Genomic DNA, 20,268 nt, shown 5'->3' with positions numbered 1-20,268 from the left:
ATGGAGTTTGAAATTCTTGTTTCGTACCTGTGATAAACCTGCGAGCTTAAAAAAAAGCTTCTGTTCTTGTTTGGAGTAACATCACGGTCAGGGAGACACTGAATATACAGCAGCTTCTGCATCTATATGTTGATGAGGAAGGGCGGGAGTGTGTTACACAGGGAGTTTTCTATAGCATTTAGGTTCAACAAGGTTCACAAATAATTAACATTGTAGGCATTATGTATATATATTTATATAGTATGTAAAAAAAAAAAGATTTTACAAAACAAAATCACTCATTTCTTTTCTTTTTTTTTGCACAGTATGTATGAAATGTGGACATAAACCAGTTCTCGCGTCACCTGCTTTCATTTCACTTTGCACAGTCTGTAGAAAGACATTCAGCCTCTCAGTCCACGTACAGTTTGTGTGGGTTCACAAGTCCTGACTTCTCTGCGTGTGAGTCCTCCCACTTTATCAGTTTATTAGGTACAGTTTCACAAGGGTGCCGAGCACTGGAACCTCAGGTGGAGGGAGACTGAGAACAGGGGGCGGGGCTCGGGCTGGAAGAGGGGATTGATTTGGGAGACGGACTCGGACGACAGCTCCCGATGTCCGTTTTGCCCTCCTTGTCCACGCCATCACCTCCCTTCTCTCCCCCGGCTCCGTGACTCTCCAGACCCTCGGAGTTCTCCAGCATCTCCTGGATGAGCGGAGGCATCGAGCCGGGGATCTGCATTTTCAGTGTGATCACTCGCTCCGCTCCTGCAAGAGAAACAAAGGCAGAGGTGTAATCCTTCATTAGAGTTAAATTTCACTGTTTGGAATTGCGGTTCTCTGTCCTAAGCCCTGCCCAAACTGGAGAACGCCTCGGCATCTCTTTACTAAAACACCAACAGTCTGTCATCAAACATTAAAGCTCACATAGAGTGGTCCTGTTGCACATATATGTTAGTTATGGAGGTCTACTTACATACATTAACTTGTTTTTATGGTCAAAAACCTCCTAGTTGCTGTAAACGAGCCGATAGAAATCTGTCTTTTCTGACGCTGTGCTGAGCCGCGATATTTCAGACATAAATCTCACACCCAGAAGACAGAGTGTGTTGTGATTGGCCAGCCAGTGTAGAGCCTTCCCAACTGTCTTGTGATTGGCCAGTACCCGGAAGTGACATATTCAGCACACCTGCTCTCAGAAGCACAGCTCCCCCCTCTGGAACGGTGGATGCACTGCTACTCATTATCAAAACATTGTTTTAACAGTGTTTAAAAATAGCTTCTTCACGACTCCCCGCCACAGTCTCTTTTATGACTTTGACCCAGAGTCAGAAGACACTGTCTCTCGTGAAACACCTCCACAACAGACGTTATTCTTCTTCTGCGGTTCAATGTACGCAACCGGATGTGCCCGGACTAGTGCCCGGAGCAGGACGATCTGCTGTTCAGGAGAACCGCTGTTTACGTAACCGCGGAACAGGTTTTTTCAGAGATCTCGCTGAGACCGAGATTATAATAAAACACAGCGTTCTCAGCAGTGGCTGAACTGTTTGTTTGGAACCTTCAGGGCTTCGTAAACAAGGTAATGACGCTGATACACACTAAAAAACAGCGTTAATTGGAACTTCCGGTCTAAGTCGGCTTTAACAAAGAAATGACTACATTTGCATCTGTGTGTGTGTGTGTGTGTGTGTGTGTGTCTCACCCTTCACACTGATGCTGCGTAGGTCAGTGATCTTCATCAGTATCTTGGGGAACATGCAGGGTTTGTCAGGCCTCCTCCTCCTCACATACATCTACTCACAGACACAAAGACAGGAAGGAAAGTTAGTCCAGTTAACTCTTTAGTTTGTTTAGTTTACCTCCAAAAAATCATGCAATTTAAGCAGGCCTCTTAAGTTGTTTACACTAGAAATACGGTTTTTGTTCTCTAATGGAGGTATCTCAAAAGCTAAATCCTTACTTTTAGCCTTAGTTTGTAGGTTTGCTTGAACAACATTTATTACAAAACTGTTATTTAGTGTACAATCATTAGTCGTAAATTGAGGAGAAACTTTTCCAGTATCGTACAACACTTTATGTTCCTCCTCGCTAACGCTACGATGCTAAGTTGACATTTCTGTGAAGCCCAAGCACCAAAGTCTTGATATAGAGCTGGTACCAGAAAACAATAATACAAGTAACAATAACTAGATGTCCAACCTTAAGAGCTTCTAGCATTGGCTCCTGAAGAACATCCACCTTTTCTGGGTGCTCAAGATCCTGACGATCTGCAGGATGGCACATAATAAAAAAAAAACGCATCAAATATGATGTTCAGCAGAGAGGAGTAAACAACCATCTCAATACAGCAGTTACAAACAATGTAACTGCTGTCTTTTTTCGTCTCGTTTTCACAAGAAATTGAGGGTGCAGTACCTCCGCAGAGCAGGCAGATGGCGCTGAGCAGTCCCGTCTCCGCCTCGTCCATCTCCAGCGGGAGCAGCTGGTTGGCGAAGGAGAACACGAGGTCGGTGAGTGGCCCGAACCCGGCGTTGTGCATCTGAGTGCGGTTCAGTGTCAAACCGTCGGAGAACGTCATGGTGTCCTGGTCCGGAGCGTAGCGAGTGCAGATCTTCAGAATCTACGAATCGACTAAGTGTTAGGGACGAGAAAATATCGCCAACGCCACAAACTGACACTTTCCACTCTTTCACTCTTTCAATTTCCCGAATTTCAAAAATTAATTAAAATGATTCCTTAAGAGGTTTGCAAATATTTTCAACAGATCCTTGTTCGGGGCGATGCCGACTATTATGATGGTGAATTTAAAGTCATTCCAAGATACTTTTTGTTTTCAAGAAAAAAGTCAGCTCACTGTCAAAGTGCATCAGGGCAAATGGATCATTTCCTGAATTTCAAAAATTCATTAAAATTTTCCTTTTCAAGGTTTGCAAATATTTTCGACGGATCCTTGTTCAGGGCGATGCCGAATAATACTTTTTGTTTTCGAGAAAAAAGTCAGCTCACTGTCAAAGTGCATCAGGGCAAATGGATCATTTCCTGAATTTCAAAAATTCATTAAAATTATTCCTTACGAGGTTTCCAAATATTTTCAACATATCCTTATTTGGGGCGATGCCGACTATTATGATGGTAAATTTCAAGTCATTACGAGATACTTTTTGTTTTGGAGAAGAAAGTCAGCTCACTGTCAAAGTGCATCAGGGCAAATGGATAATTTCATGAATTTCAAAAATTCATCAAAATTATTCCTTAAGAGGTTTGCAAATATTTTCAACAGATCCTTGTTCAGGGCGATGCCGACTATTATGATGGTAAATTTCAAGTCATTCCGAGATACTTTTAGTTTTTTTGAAGAAAGTCAGCTCACTGTCAAAGTGCATCAGGGCAAATGCATCATTACCTGAATGTCAAAAATTAATTAAAATTTTTCCTTAAGAGGTTTCCAAATATTTTCAACATATCCTTGTTCGGGGCGATGCCGACTATTATGATGGTGAATTTCAAGTCATTGTGAGATACTTTTTGTTTTCGAGAAGAAAGTCAGCTCACTGTCAAAGTGCATCAGGGCAAATGGATAATTTCACGATTTTCAAAAATTCATTAAAATGATTCCTTAAGAGGTTTGCAAATATTTTCAACGGATCCTTGTTCAGGGCGATGCCGACTATTATGATGGTAAATGTTGTTAATCTCACCAGTATGTCGAGACAGGCGGCTTTGAGCAGCGTGATCTGATCGGCGATGGTGAGCGTGGTGAAGCCGGGCAGGTGCTTGGCGAACTCCACCGTCATGATGATGCATTTGGTGGACAGTTCACTGAACTTGTCCCAGAGGTTGACGTCCAGCGAGACGCGGTGCTCTGAGCTGTTGCTCTGTGGATGAGAGTAAGGTGATGAATGTTATAGGCAAAGAAAGAACGGAGAACTTTACAGTTTGACGATGTCATGGAGCAGCAGGGGATCATGGGAACTGTAGTCTGGGTTAGTTGACGGAAGAGCTTACAGAAAGTGCAGTAACATATGACGCGTTTCCATGACGACTGACCGGAAAAAGACGCGCCTGACGTCATGTTTACGTACCGCGGCACCGGAGTCAAGGCACCGTTTACCAGTTAGCTCCTTTAGCGTCGCTAGTGCGCCTACAGTTGAACTGGAGCGGCATGTTTATTAAACATTAACGCATTTATTTAACGGGTCAACGGCAGTCATTGGCGCTAATGAGGCTAACGCCGCCAACTTTAGCGCACGATAACACATGAAGCGTTTCCATGACGACTGACTGGAAAAAGACGCGCCTGACGTCATGTTTACGCGCCGCGACACCGGAGTCCAGGCACCGTTTACCAGTTAACTCCTTTAGCTTCGCTAGTGCGCCTACAGTTGAACTGGAGCGAGATGTTTATTAAACATTAACGCATTTATTGACCGCGTCGACGGCAGTTATTGGCGCTTATGATGCTAACGCCATCGACTTTAGCGCACGATAACGCATGACGACTGACTGGAAAAAGACGCGCGCGACGTCATGTTTAAGTGCCGAGGTACTGGAGTCCAGGCACCGTTTACCAGTTTAGCTCCGCTATCTCCTTTAGCGCCGTTAGCGCGCCTACAGTCGAACTGGAGCGGTCTGTTTATTAAAACGGAAAGAGCAGCGCTACAAATAACCAGCGTGGCTGTGTACTGAGTATGTGTGCCTCTGTTTTTAAAGTTTAGCGTTACTTTAGAGACTAATTTTAACGACCGGGAGTCACGTAAACATGATGTCACGCGCATCTTTTTCTGGTCACTAGTCATGGAAATAACGTACATTAGCACAAATTAAGAAACAACACACTGGCTAACTGTAGTACTGAATATTTCCTTCCTTACTGATTCTTCACAGGAAGTTACAGAGACGGGGAAGTTGATGACGTGATTAAAAGTTGACTAAAATGATCCTAAAAGTGTGTTAAGTAGTGTCATTTTAAAATATTGAAAAAGCAGAACTGTTAGATATTACAACTTCAAACGTGCTTTCTTTAGCTTGAATCATTTTACATGTTAGTATAAAAGCGTTGGTGTGTGAGTCTGCGTGTTTGTACCGTGGTGTATTTTCCCAGCTGACACAGGGAGGGAAACGTGTCCCGATGCGCACGGCACACTTGCGCGATCATCTGCTCCGTGTCTGCAGACAGAACGTAGATCTCCACCTCCGCCTGCCTCTTCTCTTCCTTCTTCTTCTTCGTTCGGTCGTTTCGCACCACTGATGATGATGATGGAAGCACAGATGTAAGACGTGTACATTAAAATGTCCATTACACTTTTAAGATTTCACAGATTAGTGGATGATGTTGCTGCAAAATCTCTGCTGTTGTGTTTTAAGCTTTTTGTTTAGCTGGCTTTTCTGGGACTGGGACACGGGGTCAGAAGTCAGCACAGGCTCAGGGCAAATATGGCCCTTGAAATATCTGGAACTGCCCTTGAAATCCACACGACATGGACTTTTAATGCCACAGTTAAGAAGTATAATAGAGCTGAAAATGGCCAGCTAAGCATTATTTTTAATGTAGCACATTCAATTCGTGCAACTTCCTCTGACGTGCAACTTCCTAGCAATCTAGCGGAGAGCTACGCTTAAGTGCTCGCCTGTTCACAGAGCAGTTCATATATAAAATACCTCAACTTAGAGACACCATGATTATGATTTATCACTATATTGTAATATAGTCATATAAAAGCTCTCGTGAGAGAGAGAGCACTTGGCGCCATCTAGTGGACTGATATGTCAAATGGTTAGTTTTTTATGCTAAAACACACAAAAAAATGTAATGTTTATCAGTTAAAAAAAATCATATGCTAGGGCTGCGACTACGGATTATTTTCATAATGTCAATTGTTTACTTTTGAATAAAAAAAAAAATGTTGATCTATGTTTACCAAACCTAAAAATGATGTCAAAATGATTCAGTTTTAATGATTTCTTTGTTATGTGGAGCAAGGAAACAAGGAAATATTCACATTTCACATTCACATTTAAGTAGATGGAAAATCAGAGAAACTGGTACAAAGTAAAGTTATTATGTAAAATATCTTATGTTATTGAAAAAGTCATTCTAGCTGGCATTTTATTAATATTTATTTTAGAGAGGGTTAAACAAAAATGTACGTTTGATTTGGAGAACCCTGCCGATACAGCACTGAACACTGATGCTGGTGGATTTCAAAGGTTATTGTGCTACCCATAAATGACCACCAGATGGAGACTAACACCAAGCTTATAGAACCACTGAGACCCAACCTCATTCAGATTTACAAATCACTCATTGTACTGTGTTCATTTATGATATGACAACAAAATATTGCTTCAAAATGTGAAGTTGAAAGTCTCTTTTACGACTTTTCGCTCCGCGTATTTCCTGTACTCACACTCCTTGGACATGCCGACGTCGAAGCACTTCTGCAGTCGACAGGACTGACAGCGGTTCCTCGTCACCTTGTTTATGACGCAGACTTTGTCTCGGTGGCAGGTGTACACCATGTTCTTCTGGATGCTCCTCCGGAAAAAACCCTGACAGGAAGGAAGGAAGGAAGAAAAGGAGGCAAAGATGAGCTACGACAGCGGAGGATATAGATGGATATGTAGAGTGCTTTGTGTGTGTGCTCGAAGAATTAGACGACAGATCAAGGTCATAACCTCTCCACTGACACGTTAAGCAACTGCTCGTGCTTTTTGTCATCATTATTTATTCAAGATTTCATCTATTCTTGTACACGGACGATGACCCCGTTTCACCTGAAGTGAGCGTGATGTGTCCTGGGTCTGAAGTTTAGCAAACGCACACACACTCACTCACTCACTCACACACACTCGCTCTGCTGTACGTGGAGGTGCCTACCTTGCAGCCCTCGCAAGCGCTGACTCCATAGTGGTATCCGGACGACTTGTCCTCACACACAAAGCAGGGCTTGTAGATGCGTGGTGGAGGTGGAGGTGAGGGGGGGCTGAGGACGAGCAGGTCCTCCCCTGAACTCGTGCTCTCTGTCTCCACAGCTGCGAGGGGCAAGCAGATTTGTATTTGGTAAATAATAATAATGCGATTAAAGTGCATTTTTTCCCTCGTGTCTCTCCACAATACGGCTCAAGTTGCATAAAGATTTGTGAGAAATGAATAGCCCTCCTTGTTTTGGTGTTCTACTACTAAATGGTTAGAGTGCGAGTTGGCACAGGAACAATGGATACTGGATAGCAATAGTTGTGCGCAAAAGGGAGCAGCGTCAACGCTAACGTCGCTAATTTAACGCTAATTAAATTCCTTCTTCCTGCAACAAACTATAGGATTGTTTGAAATTGAAAAACATCTGGTGTCATTAGACACTTTTATACATTAACAAGTAGTTTATGTATATTTTAGTGGCTGTATATGTGTTCTTACCTATATGTCCTGCTTATCTTGGCCAGGACACTCTTGCAAAATAGATTTTTAATCTCAATTCCTGGTTAAATAAAGGTTTCCCAAATACCCAAAGGAACAAACTAGTAAAATAGCATCTGCTACTGGTTCGATACTGGTTATGTACATGCACTAGGTGACCTACATACTGTATTGTTTCTAGGAAGGAACATGCCAAATTATTAGGTAACATACATTAAATCACAAAAACAATATATCTCTGAAGCCTACTTGGTCAAAACAAAACAAAAAAGGTCTAAGTATGGAACCCTGAGGTACTCCTCCAAAGTTCCTTCATTCTACTTGAATAACTTATGTATAGAGCCAATCCCAGCTGACTTTGACAACGAAAAACAGAGATAGATCATCTTTTACACTTACATTTACAACAAGGGACAATTTAGAGTCCAACAATGATGTTATAGTGAAATTAAAGGGCAGCTAAACCTGCTCTTCTGAGAATAAAAAGTGGAAAGCTGAGCGGGGGAGGAAGTGTTGGGGAATGGTCCGTTTTCTAGTAATGGCGAGAGAAAAAGGCTTTTTGAAAAGGGGGAGGAGTCTGGGACAACAACAAGCCTCGTTAATGGTTGGACAAGACAGTGACAAAAAAAAGTGGACTAAGAAAAGCAACTGCATAATCTGAATGCAGTAGCTGGTGTTTGACCAGAGAGAGGCAGTAGATACACAGATTTTTTACCACATCTCAATCTCATTTGAGATTGAATAGGAGTTTAGAATGGGTGTGATCACCTCCCACTTGCAAGAGGCGTTATCACAATCCCCCTGTACTCAATTAGACAGACCTACAACTAATCAGACCAATGATCCGTATGACGTACGCAGAGAAAAGCAAACACGTCCAACAAATGTTCTAAACGTAGTTCTCTTGGAGCGATTGCTAGCGATTGCTATCTCGTAATGGCGTCTAATGGAAGCAACAGCTGCTTGACATCAGTAAAGTCCACCTCTAACGTACACGAGAGAAGTGTTTAGGGGTTTATTTACACTTTAGGAAATCATTTTTCTTCATATTATCTGTATGACAGGGAATTTAACTACAGTTTAATTAAAAGCAAATGCTTTTTTTGTTCTCAAGAATCGGAACATTGCTTTCAAGTCTGAAAGTCTATCATTTTCCTGTATTAAAGTAATGAATAGAGAGTATAGTAGGATATCCTCTCTGGGCCAAGCCAGTGCAGAAACATGTCTTACTCATCAGCCCGACAATAAATCCTAATAATGCTCGTTTTTTTGAAGGGAAAAAGCTGTTACATTTATTCTACTATTTTTTTGGGGGAAAGCTTGTAACCATTTTTATTGCACAATATAAAGTACTTTCCTCTTATAATAAATCTTAAGCGGTCAAATGAATTTGTTAATAGTCAGTACCTTTTATTATCAGTGCTCAACAGCTGGCTGCCGGCCATCAAGACTTGATTCAAGGTCAAAACAATCTTATAGTATAATAATGTGCCGTTTTATAAGCAGCAGATGTTGCGAGCGAATACGTGTTTGTCCTGCCGAGAGACCGCGATAGGTTTGAATTTCATTTTCATCATTTTGTTTACATTCAACGCACATATGCTGAGGTTTAGAGACAACTTTTACGCTGCATCAATAACACAACAACTTCAGCAAAAGTTTAGCCAACGTAGCTGGAAGAGATACTGAAGGAAAGAAGCACCACTGCTTTTCATAGAACATGTTTACGTTTTTAATATTTTATTTGTGTGATTATTTTTCCTGTCTTTAATTGTAAAAATGGATGTTAAGGATGCTTAAAACCTGACCTACAGAGAGCAAAAATCTAAAATTATTGTAACAAAAAAACACAATGATAAAAATAATAATTAATTAATAATAATTATATTATATATATGTATATATATATATATATATATATATATATATGTGTGTGTGTGTATTTATTTTAATATTTTTTAAATTATCAATAATAATAATAATCATCATCATCATCATAATAATAATTTAATTAATTATAATTTAGACATCTTAAGGGATAGTTGTTGCCAAATTATTCATTTTAAAATAAATATTAGGAATGTGTATATTTTTTATAAATATCTGGTTGTGCCATTTTTTTCGTTGTGAAGTTAAAAAACGTGTTAAAACAGTTAGAATAGTTATTCAATATATGAGACATGCTCAAAACATTGACATTGTTGTGGACCCAAAAATATGCATTACATCTGTATTGAAAATACTTTTTAAAAATACATTTTTTGGAGCTTTATTTGTAATTGACCCATATATTTTGTGCATATTAGACATTGGGTGCACCCAAAAAACTTGTTGTGGTTTCAAAGTGGGTCAATAATATACTTTATATACCTGACACAAACAAAAACTGAACAAGATTCTGCTAATTCTTATTTTCTCAATTAATCGATTAATAGTTTGGTCCATAAAATGTCAGAAAACGTGAAAAAATATTGATCAGTGTTTGTCAAACCTGGAATTAATGAGGTTCTCGATTTCTTTGTTTGAAACGAAGAAAATTTAAGAAGCTTAAACAATCAGAAATTAAAGTTTTAATCACGGAAAAAGCTTCTACTACTCAATATTTCTATATTTATCTCATGTTTAAGGTTCGTTATATTGCAAGTTGGGCTGGGCTGAAAAAACATTTTCAGATATATCAAAAATTATCACGATAACTGTCAAAGCTGAATAACTTGTGATTTTAAACATTTTCATGGACAGAAAACAAAAAAACTGAAACATATCTAAGGTAAAACAACCAAAGTAACTGTATTTTTTCCTTCTTGTTGTTATGCTATATATGTGTGTGTGCAAAAAAAAAGAAAATAAACTCAGTAAATGAAGTAAATTTGAGCTGAATGAGGCTTATCGGTGACTTCTGGCTCTACTGGTGCTCTCCCTGTGTGCTATCGTGAAATGTATAAATTACAGTGACAACAAATTGCACTGCTTAATGTGTTTTTAATGTCATTTACTCAGGCTGTGTAAGCCCTCGTACATCCCATCGTCTCTTCTCTTTGTTTGTTTGCTCTCTTCTCACGGACACCGTGGCCAACGGTAACAAACTCTGTCTGACCTCTTTTAAAATTCCCCTTCTCTCTCTCTCTCTCACACACCTCATACGTCCAAGAGCCTCTTCGTTTTTGTGTTCCTCGGTGTGTGTTTATGAATCTCTCCTGCTTTGGGAGTGTTGAATGTTCTTTTTTTTCTGTTGCTGTTGAGATGAGAGGCTTATCAGTGGAGAGGAATGTTAGTGACTCATCCATCTTTAAACTCGTGGAATTGAAATGGAAAAGATGCAGGCTTCCCCCCGCTGTGGCACTTCAAAATAAATCACTAGGGCTGTGTGTGTGTACATGATGGACAACACCGTTTTTATGAGTGAGTATCTCGATATCTACCGGAAAGATTGTGACGCAGACGGTCACAGGTGATGTTTCAATGACTTTGGTGATCAATTGATTAATAAGACATAATGTGTCTGATGGTTTGGTTGATAACTACTACACTGCAAAGCTAATGGCATTCCCCAACTGCAGCTGCAAGACAAAAGCATGGAGAGGCTGGTACTGGATGACATGACCAAAATATACACGTCCAAATGAATCAATATTGGTATTTACCATTATAAATGCAAGACAATTAAGACATATTTTCCAGCTGTTGGTAGACAGTTGAAGAAACCAGTTAACAAGAGCTGAAACAATTAATCGATTATATAAATTAATCGTCAACTACTTTGATAATCGATTAATCGGTTTGAAGCTTTTTTCATGATTAAAATAAGATTTCGGATCGTTTCAGCTTCTTAAATGTGAATATTTTCTGATTTCTTTGCTCCATGTAACAAATAAATCATTTCAAACCACAATTATCATTTTCTAGGTTTGACAAGCACTGATCTGGAGCTGCAACTAACGATTATTCTCCTAATCGATTAATCTGTTGATTATTTTCTCAATGAATGGTTTGGTCCATAAAATGTATGAAAATGTTAGAAACCAATGATCGTTTGTCAAACCTAGAAATGACGATGTTCCCAAATGTCTTGCTTTTGTCCACGAATGATGATTTCTTTGTTACGTGGAGCAAAGAAACAAAGAAAATATCCACATTTAAGAAGCTAATAATGAAAAAAGCGTCAAACCGATTGATTGATTATCAAAATAGTTGACGATAATTCTAGTAATTATTTCAGCTCTAAACTGATCAACATTTTTTAACATTTTCTGTCATTTCATGGACCAAACGATGACTCAGCTAATCGTGAAAATAGTCGTTAGTTGCAGCTCTACACTTAAATTTCGTTTTAAACCTCTTTATGTAAAGGAAACAAGTGCTTCGCAAACTCGGACACTGTGTAATTCACACACTTGATGTAAAACTCTATAAGTGATTATAACATGTACTTATTCCTTTGGCGCGTTTGTACAATGCATTTAACATTATATCTCTCTACACAATCATTACACTTTTGCCGTGTCCTAATTGAAGACATATAATGTTATTCAAAGGATGTCGAGCCCAAGTCGAGGCTGGCAACAAAAAAAAGCCGACACTGCTGTGTCACACACATCCACTCCCTCATTTATTCATTCACCGCTCCCTGTATAATAAACACTGCAGTTTACAATGAACCCAATGACACGTGAATGTTTTCTTAGCGCATCATCGCTAACAAACGTACCATTGCACGATTGTGACTGTAAACTGTTCTATATACTAAATGAAACAATATAAAATTAAGGCTTTTATTTTTAATTTCAAGATGTCCAACTCAGCTGTTAAAGCCTATACTGGATCAGATACTGGGGAAAAAAAAAAAACAAAAAAAAACATGAAATATATAAATACTAGACTCAGCAAAGTCTTTTAAAAAACGCAAAAATCAGCATCTGCATTTCAACTGAAATGTGTGGCCTGCACATTTCCTCTTTATGGAAGCAGAATATTGGTTACACTTGTGATGTTGGAGCTTCATGTTTCAGAAATGGCATGTTATGGCTAGGTGCTATTGCATCAGCACAAATATGGTTGATAACAGCTTAGTAGTTTAAAAACTATATATCAGACTGATATCAGTATCGGGGGAGGCTGGAGGCTGCGATATCTGTATCATACAAGAAAAAGAGGCCATCAGTTATCAGTCTTTGGACTGATTTAAAGAAGTAATGTAACATTTCTGCATTCAAATATCTAAAAAACTCAACTTTGATCATTAGCATTTGGATTGGAACGATGGGACTGAAAGTTGGTACATTAACTTGCCGTCAATGAGTTTAACTCATACAACGCGTGTACTTGAATAAACCTGGTGTAATAGACATTTTTTCACAGCCAATATTTGTCGGAACTCTAGGTTTAAAAGAGTCAGGGTGCTATTGTTCTAATCTGAGCGTAGGTCACACAAAATACCCGACACATTTAATCTGTAGAAGTTGTCATCTTAAAGCTGCTTACATTTTTTTTCTCCCTACTTTCTGGATGTGTTCCAATAAAATGATAAGAGTTATACCGTACGGTCATTATAGCATTGCTAAAACAACAGATCTAATGGTGACCAACATGTTTCCAACCCCAAATCTACAGAAATCTGCATGTATTTAAAAGGTAATGGAGCGTCTCTGCTAGGAGTGAGGATGGAAATTATCAGCGCTACTTGGGGCCGTCGTCAGATTAAAAATTAGTTTAGGTGAATCTGCTAAAGTTTTTGACCGTATCGGCTATTTATCAACGCGGAACCAACCGTTGTTTTGGGAGCACTGAAACTCTACTTTTTTATAATGTTTCATGGATAGAAACAATACGCTACTTTGTCGTTGTCGTCTTCCTCTTCCTGTGTTTAGATATGGTTAATGGTCTATTTGTTTCGTCTTAAAGTTTATTTTCTTTCCTTAGACGCCCTGGCTTTTTCTGTAGCAGCGCTACAGCACCACCTACAGGCCTGGCATACGTAGTACAGTGTTTAGTAAAGTAGAGTTATTTCGGGGTGTTTTGTGAAAAAGATTTTTTCAGAAAAGTTACGTCATGTTGTGTTTCTGAGTTTCCTAGAGCCCATAGTTTGCCTGTGGTTTTTGTTTTTGCATTTTATTCGCAATGAAACTATAACTTAACATGAAGCATGTTATGATTTATGCTATTTTTTTGTGTGATTATGGATAATGTTGCAGTCAGACCAGAGGTCAGCTGGCTGCTCTGGTTCATGTGGTTCAGTGAAAGCCTTCTGTGCCCGTTACCACTGTGACCATCTGTATCCTCTCACCAAGCTTTTGAAGGTGACAGGAAAAGGCCAGCTTTGTCGTCACATACAGTTAAAAGCTTCATGATGGATTTTTTTTATTCTCTACTTCTGTTTTTTTCTGTCATGTTTGCATCAAAACAAGTAACAAGTTACCACAGTATGAGCAGTCAGTAGAAGGAATTCATGTCATGGCGACTAAATAAAGGATTCTGATTGAGGTTTACAATGTTCTTGTGCTGCAGTGGGGCCCTGTAACATGAATAAAATTAATTTGTAACGTCTCTCTTTTGAAATGACGCATTAATCAATTCAAAAATGATCACAGATATGGCTATAAATCAGTTGATATATTGTGCAAAATGTTGCTTTATCGTGATTCGAGTCACAAATGTTTGCCTTCTTTAAAACAGAACGTTTGGGAAACACTGCGTTAGTTATATCATACATAGTAGAAGGTGAAGAATATTGTGAGAGAATTGGGATTATATTCAGACTTCAATTTTACGACACCAGAGTAGTAGTAGGCCTTTGGCACAGACTGTGACCAACTGGAATAAAGGTCATGTGTGAATATGGCAGAGTAAAAAAAAATCTATATTCAATTGAGGTTTTTAACCTTTTAAAGTTTTACGTCAGCTTAGCTCAAATCAATAGTAACAGTCACATGCAACCAAATGCAGATATCAGGGTGTAGAAACAAGTTCTTCAACATGAATTGTCGAGTCCAACAAGTATCAGTTTGTGCGTTTACATAACATCAGAAAACAATAATTACTGCATTAGTCCGACCAGAGCCGACTTTAAAAATATGACTGAACATTACAACTGAATTTCTCAAAGTAAGACTGACACACCCAGATAATGTTATTGGGAGTTGCCTGTATCATCTTGAGGTGGACTCGAGACGACCCGGGTGCCACAGTCCCCTCCCCCAAGCTAATACAGAGAAGTAATAAAAGAAGCCAGTACACGGATGTATAAGACAACAGTGACAAAAAACATAGAGAGAGAGAGACAGAGACATGCGCTCATCATGCAAACAAATAGCCACAAACTAAACCAGAAACCTCAAAATAATAGCTGGAATGGAGTCTATTGCCACCTAGTGTTTTGGAGGCGAACACACACCTTATTCAATAAATCAATTACCCACGATTGCTTGTATACTGGGATAAGGACACTAGTCCAACTGAACAACATATTGAAAGAAGAAGAAGGAGACTCAAGTGAGAAGAGGACAATTACTAAATGGACGCATGTGTTAAGGTGTACATTTTGTTGTCCTGTGTCTAACAGCCCACGAGACAATTACCACAACTATCTCATGACATTCTGTTCCATTGTCTATTATAACAGTCGGCTTATTGAGAGACAGCCAGTGTGTTTACATGCATAAGACAATAAGACATAAGACACTAATTCTGGTTTTCTTAACGGTCATGTAAACATGTTAGCCTGAATTAAATCGAGCTAGTCTTAGTCGGACCAACATACCTGGATAATGCGATTCATAGTCTGATTACTCCTGCATGGAGTCAGAGTTGTGCGTTCTGCACGTGCACCAAAATTTGCACGATCCATCTCAATACGCACTAGCTTATAGAGAGATACAGCTCCACCTATGGAGGCGAAGTCAAATGTAAAACTCTCCGAGTTGTCCGATTGCCTGTCTTAGTCGGACTACAGCCTTAGCTCGACTATACTGTGCATGTAAATGTTTGCTGCAGTGGAGCTGCTGCTAGAATTGCAAGTAAAAAAGTCAACATTCAACAAGGCCAACTAGGTATTTTTATTTGTACGATCGCCATCACTACCGTCTGACATCGGAAGCCTCATCATCAGAGAGAAGCGGTTCTCGGCGGTGAACTGGAGAGTTTACTTTGACATGTATGCAGTAATGTAGAATGATGGGTGAATGCGATGCGATAGAAACTAAAATGGCCCCTGGTAGGAGAAAGCTTCCCCACCCCTGTGTTAGATACAAACACTGACACGCAAACCATCCACCTCCTCCCCTTTTCTCACACTCACACTCAGGTCTAACTTGGTCAGTGTACGCTCACATTCCCAGACAAACTGTGAGTGTGGATGAATGGGTGTGTGCGTCATTGTGTGTGTGTGCGCGCGTGTGTGTGTGTGTGTGTGTGTGTGTGCATCACAGACAGACAGAAAGAGAGGTCATTCAGTGCAGAGAAGTGATGACTGGGCAGCTGACACAGGAAAGAAAGAGGCAGATAGAAGGAGAAATAAAAAAAAGTGGGAGATATGTAGGTCACTTCCCAATTGTCAGTGAGTCACTGCTCTGGGTCTCAACAACACACACACACACACTGTGTGCAGCCTGTGCTTAGATGTTGCTGGAGCAGTCGCTGAATATGTGTGTGCATACGTCCGTGTATAGCCTTTGACCTTTGAACCTGTTTGACACTCTTTCATTCCGGTCACACACCACCACCACCACACTACCACACAAAAAACACACACACACACACACAGTGCCTCTTCCCTCCCCCCTCCGTTTCTCACCCGCTGACCAGAGTCCACTTTAGTACACTCTCTCTCTCTCTCTCTCTCCCCCTCGCTCTATGACTTAATCTCGGTTGTGCAAAGCCATGTCACGGTGACACCAGCGCGCCTTTACCCTCAGGTAACCGGCTGACCGTCGGACTTGTTGTCGCCAACATGTGACGCCCGGGTGGAGTTGGTCTCTCTGTACTCACAACAAGACGGCCCGTATTTGAATGTTCAGTAAGCGAAACGGCCGTTTATCGTCTTGTCTGCCCAATGTTTATACCCAGTGTTTTCAAAAGTCAAAAATATTATTTCGAAGTTATCAATGTGATTAAATACTTCCACATGATTCCACCGGTTTGCATTTGTGGGAAAAAAATTACCCCAAATCATCAAGTTGACATGATATTCATTCTAAGATTAATGGTTGTATTTCTCTCTCTCCCCCGGACATGCACATCGCTATAATTTAAAGCCGTAATTGTCCACTCAGATTTTATCCTCAATGATCACCCCAAAATAACACAAACACACCTATTAGGGCTGCAACGACTACTCGGGTGATTCAAGTAACTCGATTTCAAGAAATTCCCCTCTGCCTAGGAGAAGTTGTTTAATTCCTATCTCGTGCGGCCTGTTCAACGCAGGCATCGTTGTTCCACACGGACTGTTTTAGCAGACGCACACCCGGATTTCAGCTGGCGGGATGGCGGCGAGTGAAACAGCCCGTAAAACAGCACCTCAATGATTCAGCGTCTGAGCATCCAGTTGCTAATGCTTCAGGTACATGCTAACGTAAACATTGATGTTAGCTGATTTAATGTAGCTTACTACTGCAGCTATTGAATATTTGTGTAATTGAGTATTCTACCGATTATTCCTCGATTAATCGGATACATTTTTTTTTACTAATTTTGCGTTTTGCATCCTTGATTAATCAAAAAATAATCGGTCAAATACTCAATTACAAAAATATTCGATAGCTGCATCCCTAACCACTATTGTCTTATACTGATGAGCAAAGAATGCATGGAAGCAGCAAACAAGTAGCACTCAGAGCACCCTCTGCTGTACAACTTGGCAACTACTTCAAACAGTCTGAAGCAGATCTAGGCTGTATATTTTGATCTCAAACAACGCTCTTCTTTTTGGTGGAAAAGGTGAAGAACTATAAGTGCAATGGAAACAGATTTTTTTAAGAAATCATGTGACTTGAAACATCATCCATGTTCTGCATTTTACTGCACTGGAAAAAAAATGGCGGAAGCAGCAGACAAGATGGACTGATGATGAGGAAACCACAAACATTACTTCACTGAAATGGGAAGCAGAAACAAAACACATTTTCAGCTCCCACTTTTCGATCTTACTTAATGCTCTTCGTGTCATTAAATAGTGCTGTGTTTTCATTCTGTTGTCTCCCCTCCCGACTATTGCGCCACCTACTGCTTATCTTGGTAAACTAATTCACAATATTATCTCAACAGCCGTGGATTAAAACATAGATAAATGTGCACCTTATTTTATGTATTTGAATGCAAAACCAAGTGTATAAACATTGCACATTAACATGGTGTTTTATATTCAAAGCCTAAAATAAAAAAATACACTACATATTAATACATTAGTAAAGTTACTTCTGTAATTAACTCAAGCTTCAATTGAAGCTACAGTGCGTAAACCTTTAGTGATTATTTTTTGTTTTTGTTTGTTTTTGCCTTTGTGAATTATACATTATATTATTTGTGAGCTGCATACTTCACAAACACTGACTAAGGGGGGAGCGTTGGTAAGTATACACCAGTAGCACAGTTTTTTTTTTAAGTTTTCAAAAAAAATTAAGCATAATAAAAAAATTGACTTCTGAGACTTTTCGTGACAGTGTTTTTTTTGTGTGTTTTTAGTCCAACCCCAACTTATTTACTACAGCTGTCTCACTTTACTAGCACAATGTTGTGTTTACATCAATCTGACTTCAAATCACTTCCTGTGTGCAGCACAAAAATGTCCCCGGGCATCACAAAGTCACTTTTCAATCAAATTAATCACCAGTATAGTTAAAAATAAAATTTAAAAAAAACACTCACAGTGGCAGGATCCGCTCCAGTGCCTGCTGGCCATCAGTGACCCTCCGAACGGACGTTGGAGAACTCCCATCCCGGACAGGAGACCCTTTTCCGGCCCGAGCCCCGGGTGTCGGTGGTAGTAGTCCATGCTCAGAAAAGAGCCGGGGCTGGGGCTGTTGCTGCGGCCGGGGCTGGGGCTCAAACCCACAACATCCACGCTTTCGTACATCCCCGAGACACGGAGGTCTGTCTGTTCTTGATTCCCTTTGAAGCCAAGCGAGTCGAGAGGAGGAGGAGGAGAAGAAGGAGGGAGAGGGGGGAAAAAATATCAAAGCGCCCTGAGAAAAGAGGGAAGGGAGTGAGGGAGTTCACATCTTCATCACAGACTGATGGGAGGTGGAGGAGGGGTCGGAGGCAAACAGATGACCCGTCCCTGTGACCTTTACGCTCTGGGAAGAACACAAGGGGACCTACTCTCAAACTTTGCCTTCGTGTTGTCTCACATTAGCCGCGATTTTCGGTACGTTTTTGTGCCCACAAGTGTCCCCCCACCAACTTCACCGCGGGTGCCCTGGTTTAGTTTGGAGCCAAAGCGGACGATTTAAACGACAATGAACAAGAAGCTACACTATACTACACCGACAGACCGTGTCCGTGCCGCTTCGCACCGGTCAACAACGCTAGCAGCTTCCCTTTCCAACACTAGCTAACGCTTCACATGTGCACCGCTTGCTAGTGACTGTAGCTCAGCCCCCAGTGTGTGTGTCACTGACGGTCTCTTTTAAAACGTCACCTCCACAACAACGCAGCAAATGATGGAGCTTCACGCCGAAAAGTGGAACAAAAAAATATACCGTCCACTCGGTTTGGAGACGGACGTTCGTTCTCTTCTCTCTCCTCTATGTGGTCGCTTCACTTCCAGTCTTTCACAAAACGAGAGCGAGCGAGGAAGGGGGGGAGAAAAAGGCAAAATAAACCGTCACAAGAACCACAATGACACGGCCATGTGTGCCGATGTGTGCCGCTGAAGTTGCCGCTGCGTGTCCAGGAAGCACAATATCCGAATATATGAGAGAGAGAGAGAGAGAGCGGCGGCGGTGGTGGTGGAAGTGGAGCTGCTGTTAGCGGAGGTCCGTCCGTTCGTCAGCCGCACAGGAGCAGTGAGTGTCCTGTGGTAACCTCCGCTCTGTACCCGGCGCCCTCTCGCGCTCTCTCTCTCTCTCGCGCACTCTCTCTCTCTGCGCGCGAGCTCCACCTACCTGTCGTGCGCGTGCCTCCACATCACTTTGTGTGCCATTGTTAGTGAACTATTTATATTTTATATTTTATATTTTTATCTGCTGCCTGCCATCACTGACAGCACTAATGTTAAGTTATATATTTATATACACTTAACTGTCATGCAAGTATAATATAATATAATATAATATATAGAGTGAGAGAAATAAAGCAGAATACGCTAAAACAAGAGTGTCTTGTCCTAATATTATTTCTTATTTATATTATTATTAGATATTTGGTGTATTATTGTTATTTTAATTTTCAAAATTATTTTTAGCCTGTGGAAATTTTTTTACTGTTTACATTTAAATCAGAAGGCTGCAAATAAAAATAAAAAAGAGGCATATGATCTTTATTTGAATTTTATTTAAGAAATAAATGCCATTGATGTGTTTTTTTTTTAAATTCTATTTTGCAGGTCTGCAATATTTACTTATATACTGTATAGCAGGGGTCTCAAACTCAAATGACCTGGGGGCCAATGCACATCTATTGTGGTCAAGAGAGGGCCGGACTGTTCACAATATTGCATCATGATATCACACGTATACTTAATAATACTATTTATGATGCAAAACGCATTTATTAATATCAAAAAACTTTTAAAAAATTATTATAAATTACATAAATAATAGTGTGGCCACTGCCATTCGTGACTCGGGCCCTAACAAGCGTATTTATACATGTAATTGAATGTTGTATATGGTAAATTTAATAATGGAATAATTATGACCAAATGTCTTATTATTACT

The 20,268-nt window shown here is 40.2% G+C and overlaps 1 protein-coding gene across 1 annotated transcript; it reads right to left on the bottom strand.

Annotated features, from left to right (window-relative positions):
• Nucleotides 1-297: 297 nt before the first annotated feature.
• On the bottom strand, nt 298-18,511 carry LOC310932842 (retinoic acid receptor alpha-B-like). Its single transcript, XM_083896216.1, has 9 exons — nt 18,257-18,511; nt 6,860-7,014; nt 6,390-6,531; nt 5,066-5,226; nt 3,681-3,857; nt 2,398-2,602; nt 2,182-2,249; nt 1,685-1,775; nt 298-747 (listed from the first exon to the last, which is right to left on the bottom strand). The coding sequence occupies exons 1-9, from the start codon at nt 18,462-18,464 to the stop codon at nt 506-508; spliced, it is 1,449 nt and encodes a 482-aa protein (XP_083752342.1). The 5' UTR covers nt 18,465-18,511; the 3' UTR covers nt 298-505.
• Nucleotides 18,512-20,268: the final 1,757 nt, after the last annotated feature.

This window comes from Microchirus variegatus, assembly GCF_963457635.1.
Source record: "Microchirus variegatus genome assembly, chromosome: 10".
Classification (NCBI taxonomy): domain Eukaryota; kingdom Metazoa; phylum Chordata; class Actinopteri; order Pleuronectiformes; family Soleidae; genus Microchirus; species Microchirus variegatus.
Note: the sequence above shows the minus strand (reverse complement) of the source record. Positions and strands in the feature narration are given on the sequence as shown.

What these genes read in the sequence shown, in the direction of transcription:
- LOC310932842 (XM_083896216.1), bottom strand. Translation starts at nt 18,464, where the DNA reads ATGTACGAAAGCGTGGATGTTGTGGGTTTGAGCCCCAGCCCCGGCCGC. An exon ending in AGCTGGGAAAATACACCACG is followed by an intron (nt 3,858 to 5,065) that starts GTACAAACACGC and finishes TCTCATCCACAG; the next exon opens with AGCAACAGCTCAGAGCACCG. An exon ending in CCGCCTGTCTCGACATACTG is followed by an intron (nt 2,603 to 3,680) that starts GTGAGATTAACA and finishes GTCGATTCGTAG; the next exon opens with ATTCTGAAGATCTGCACTCG.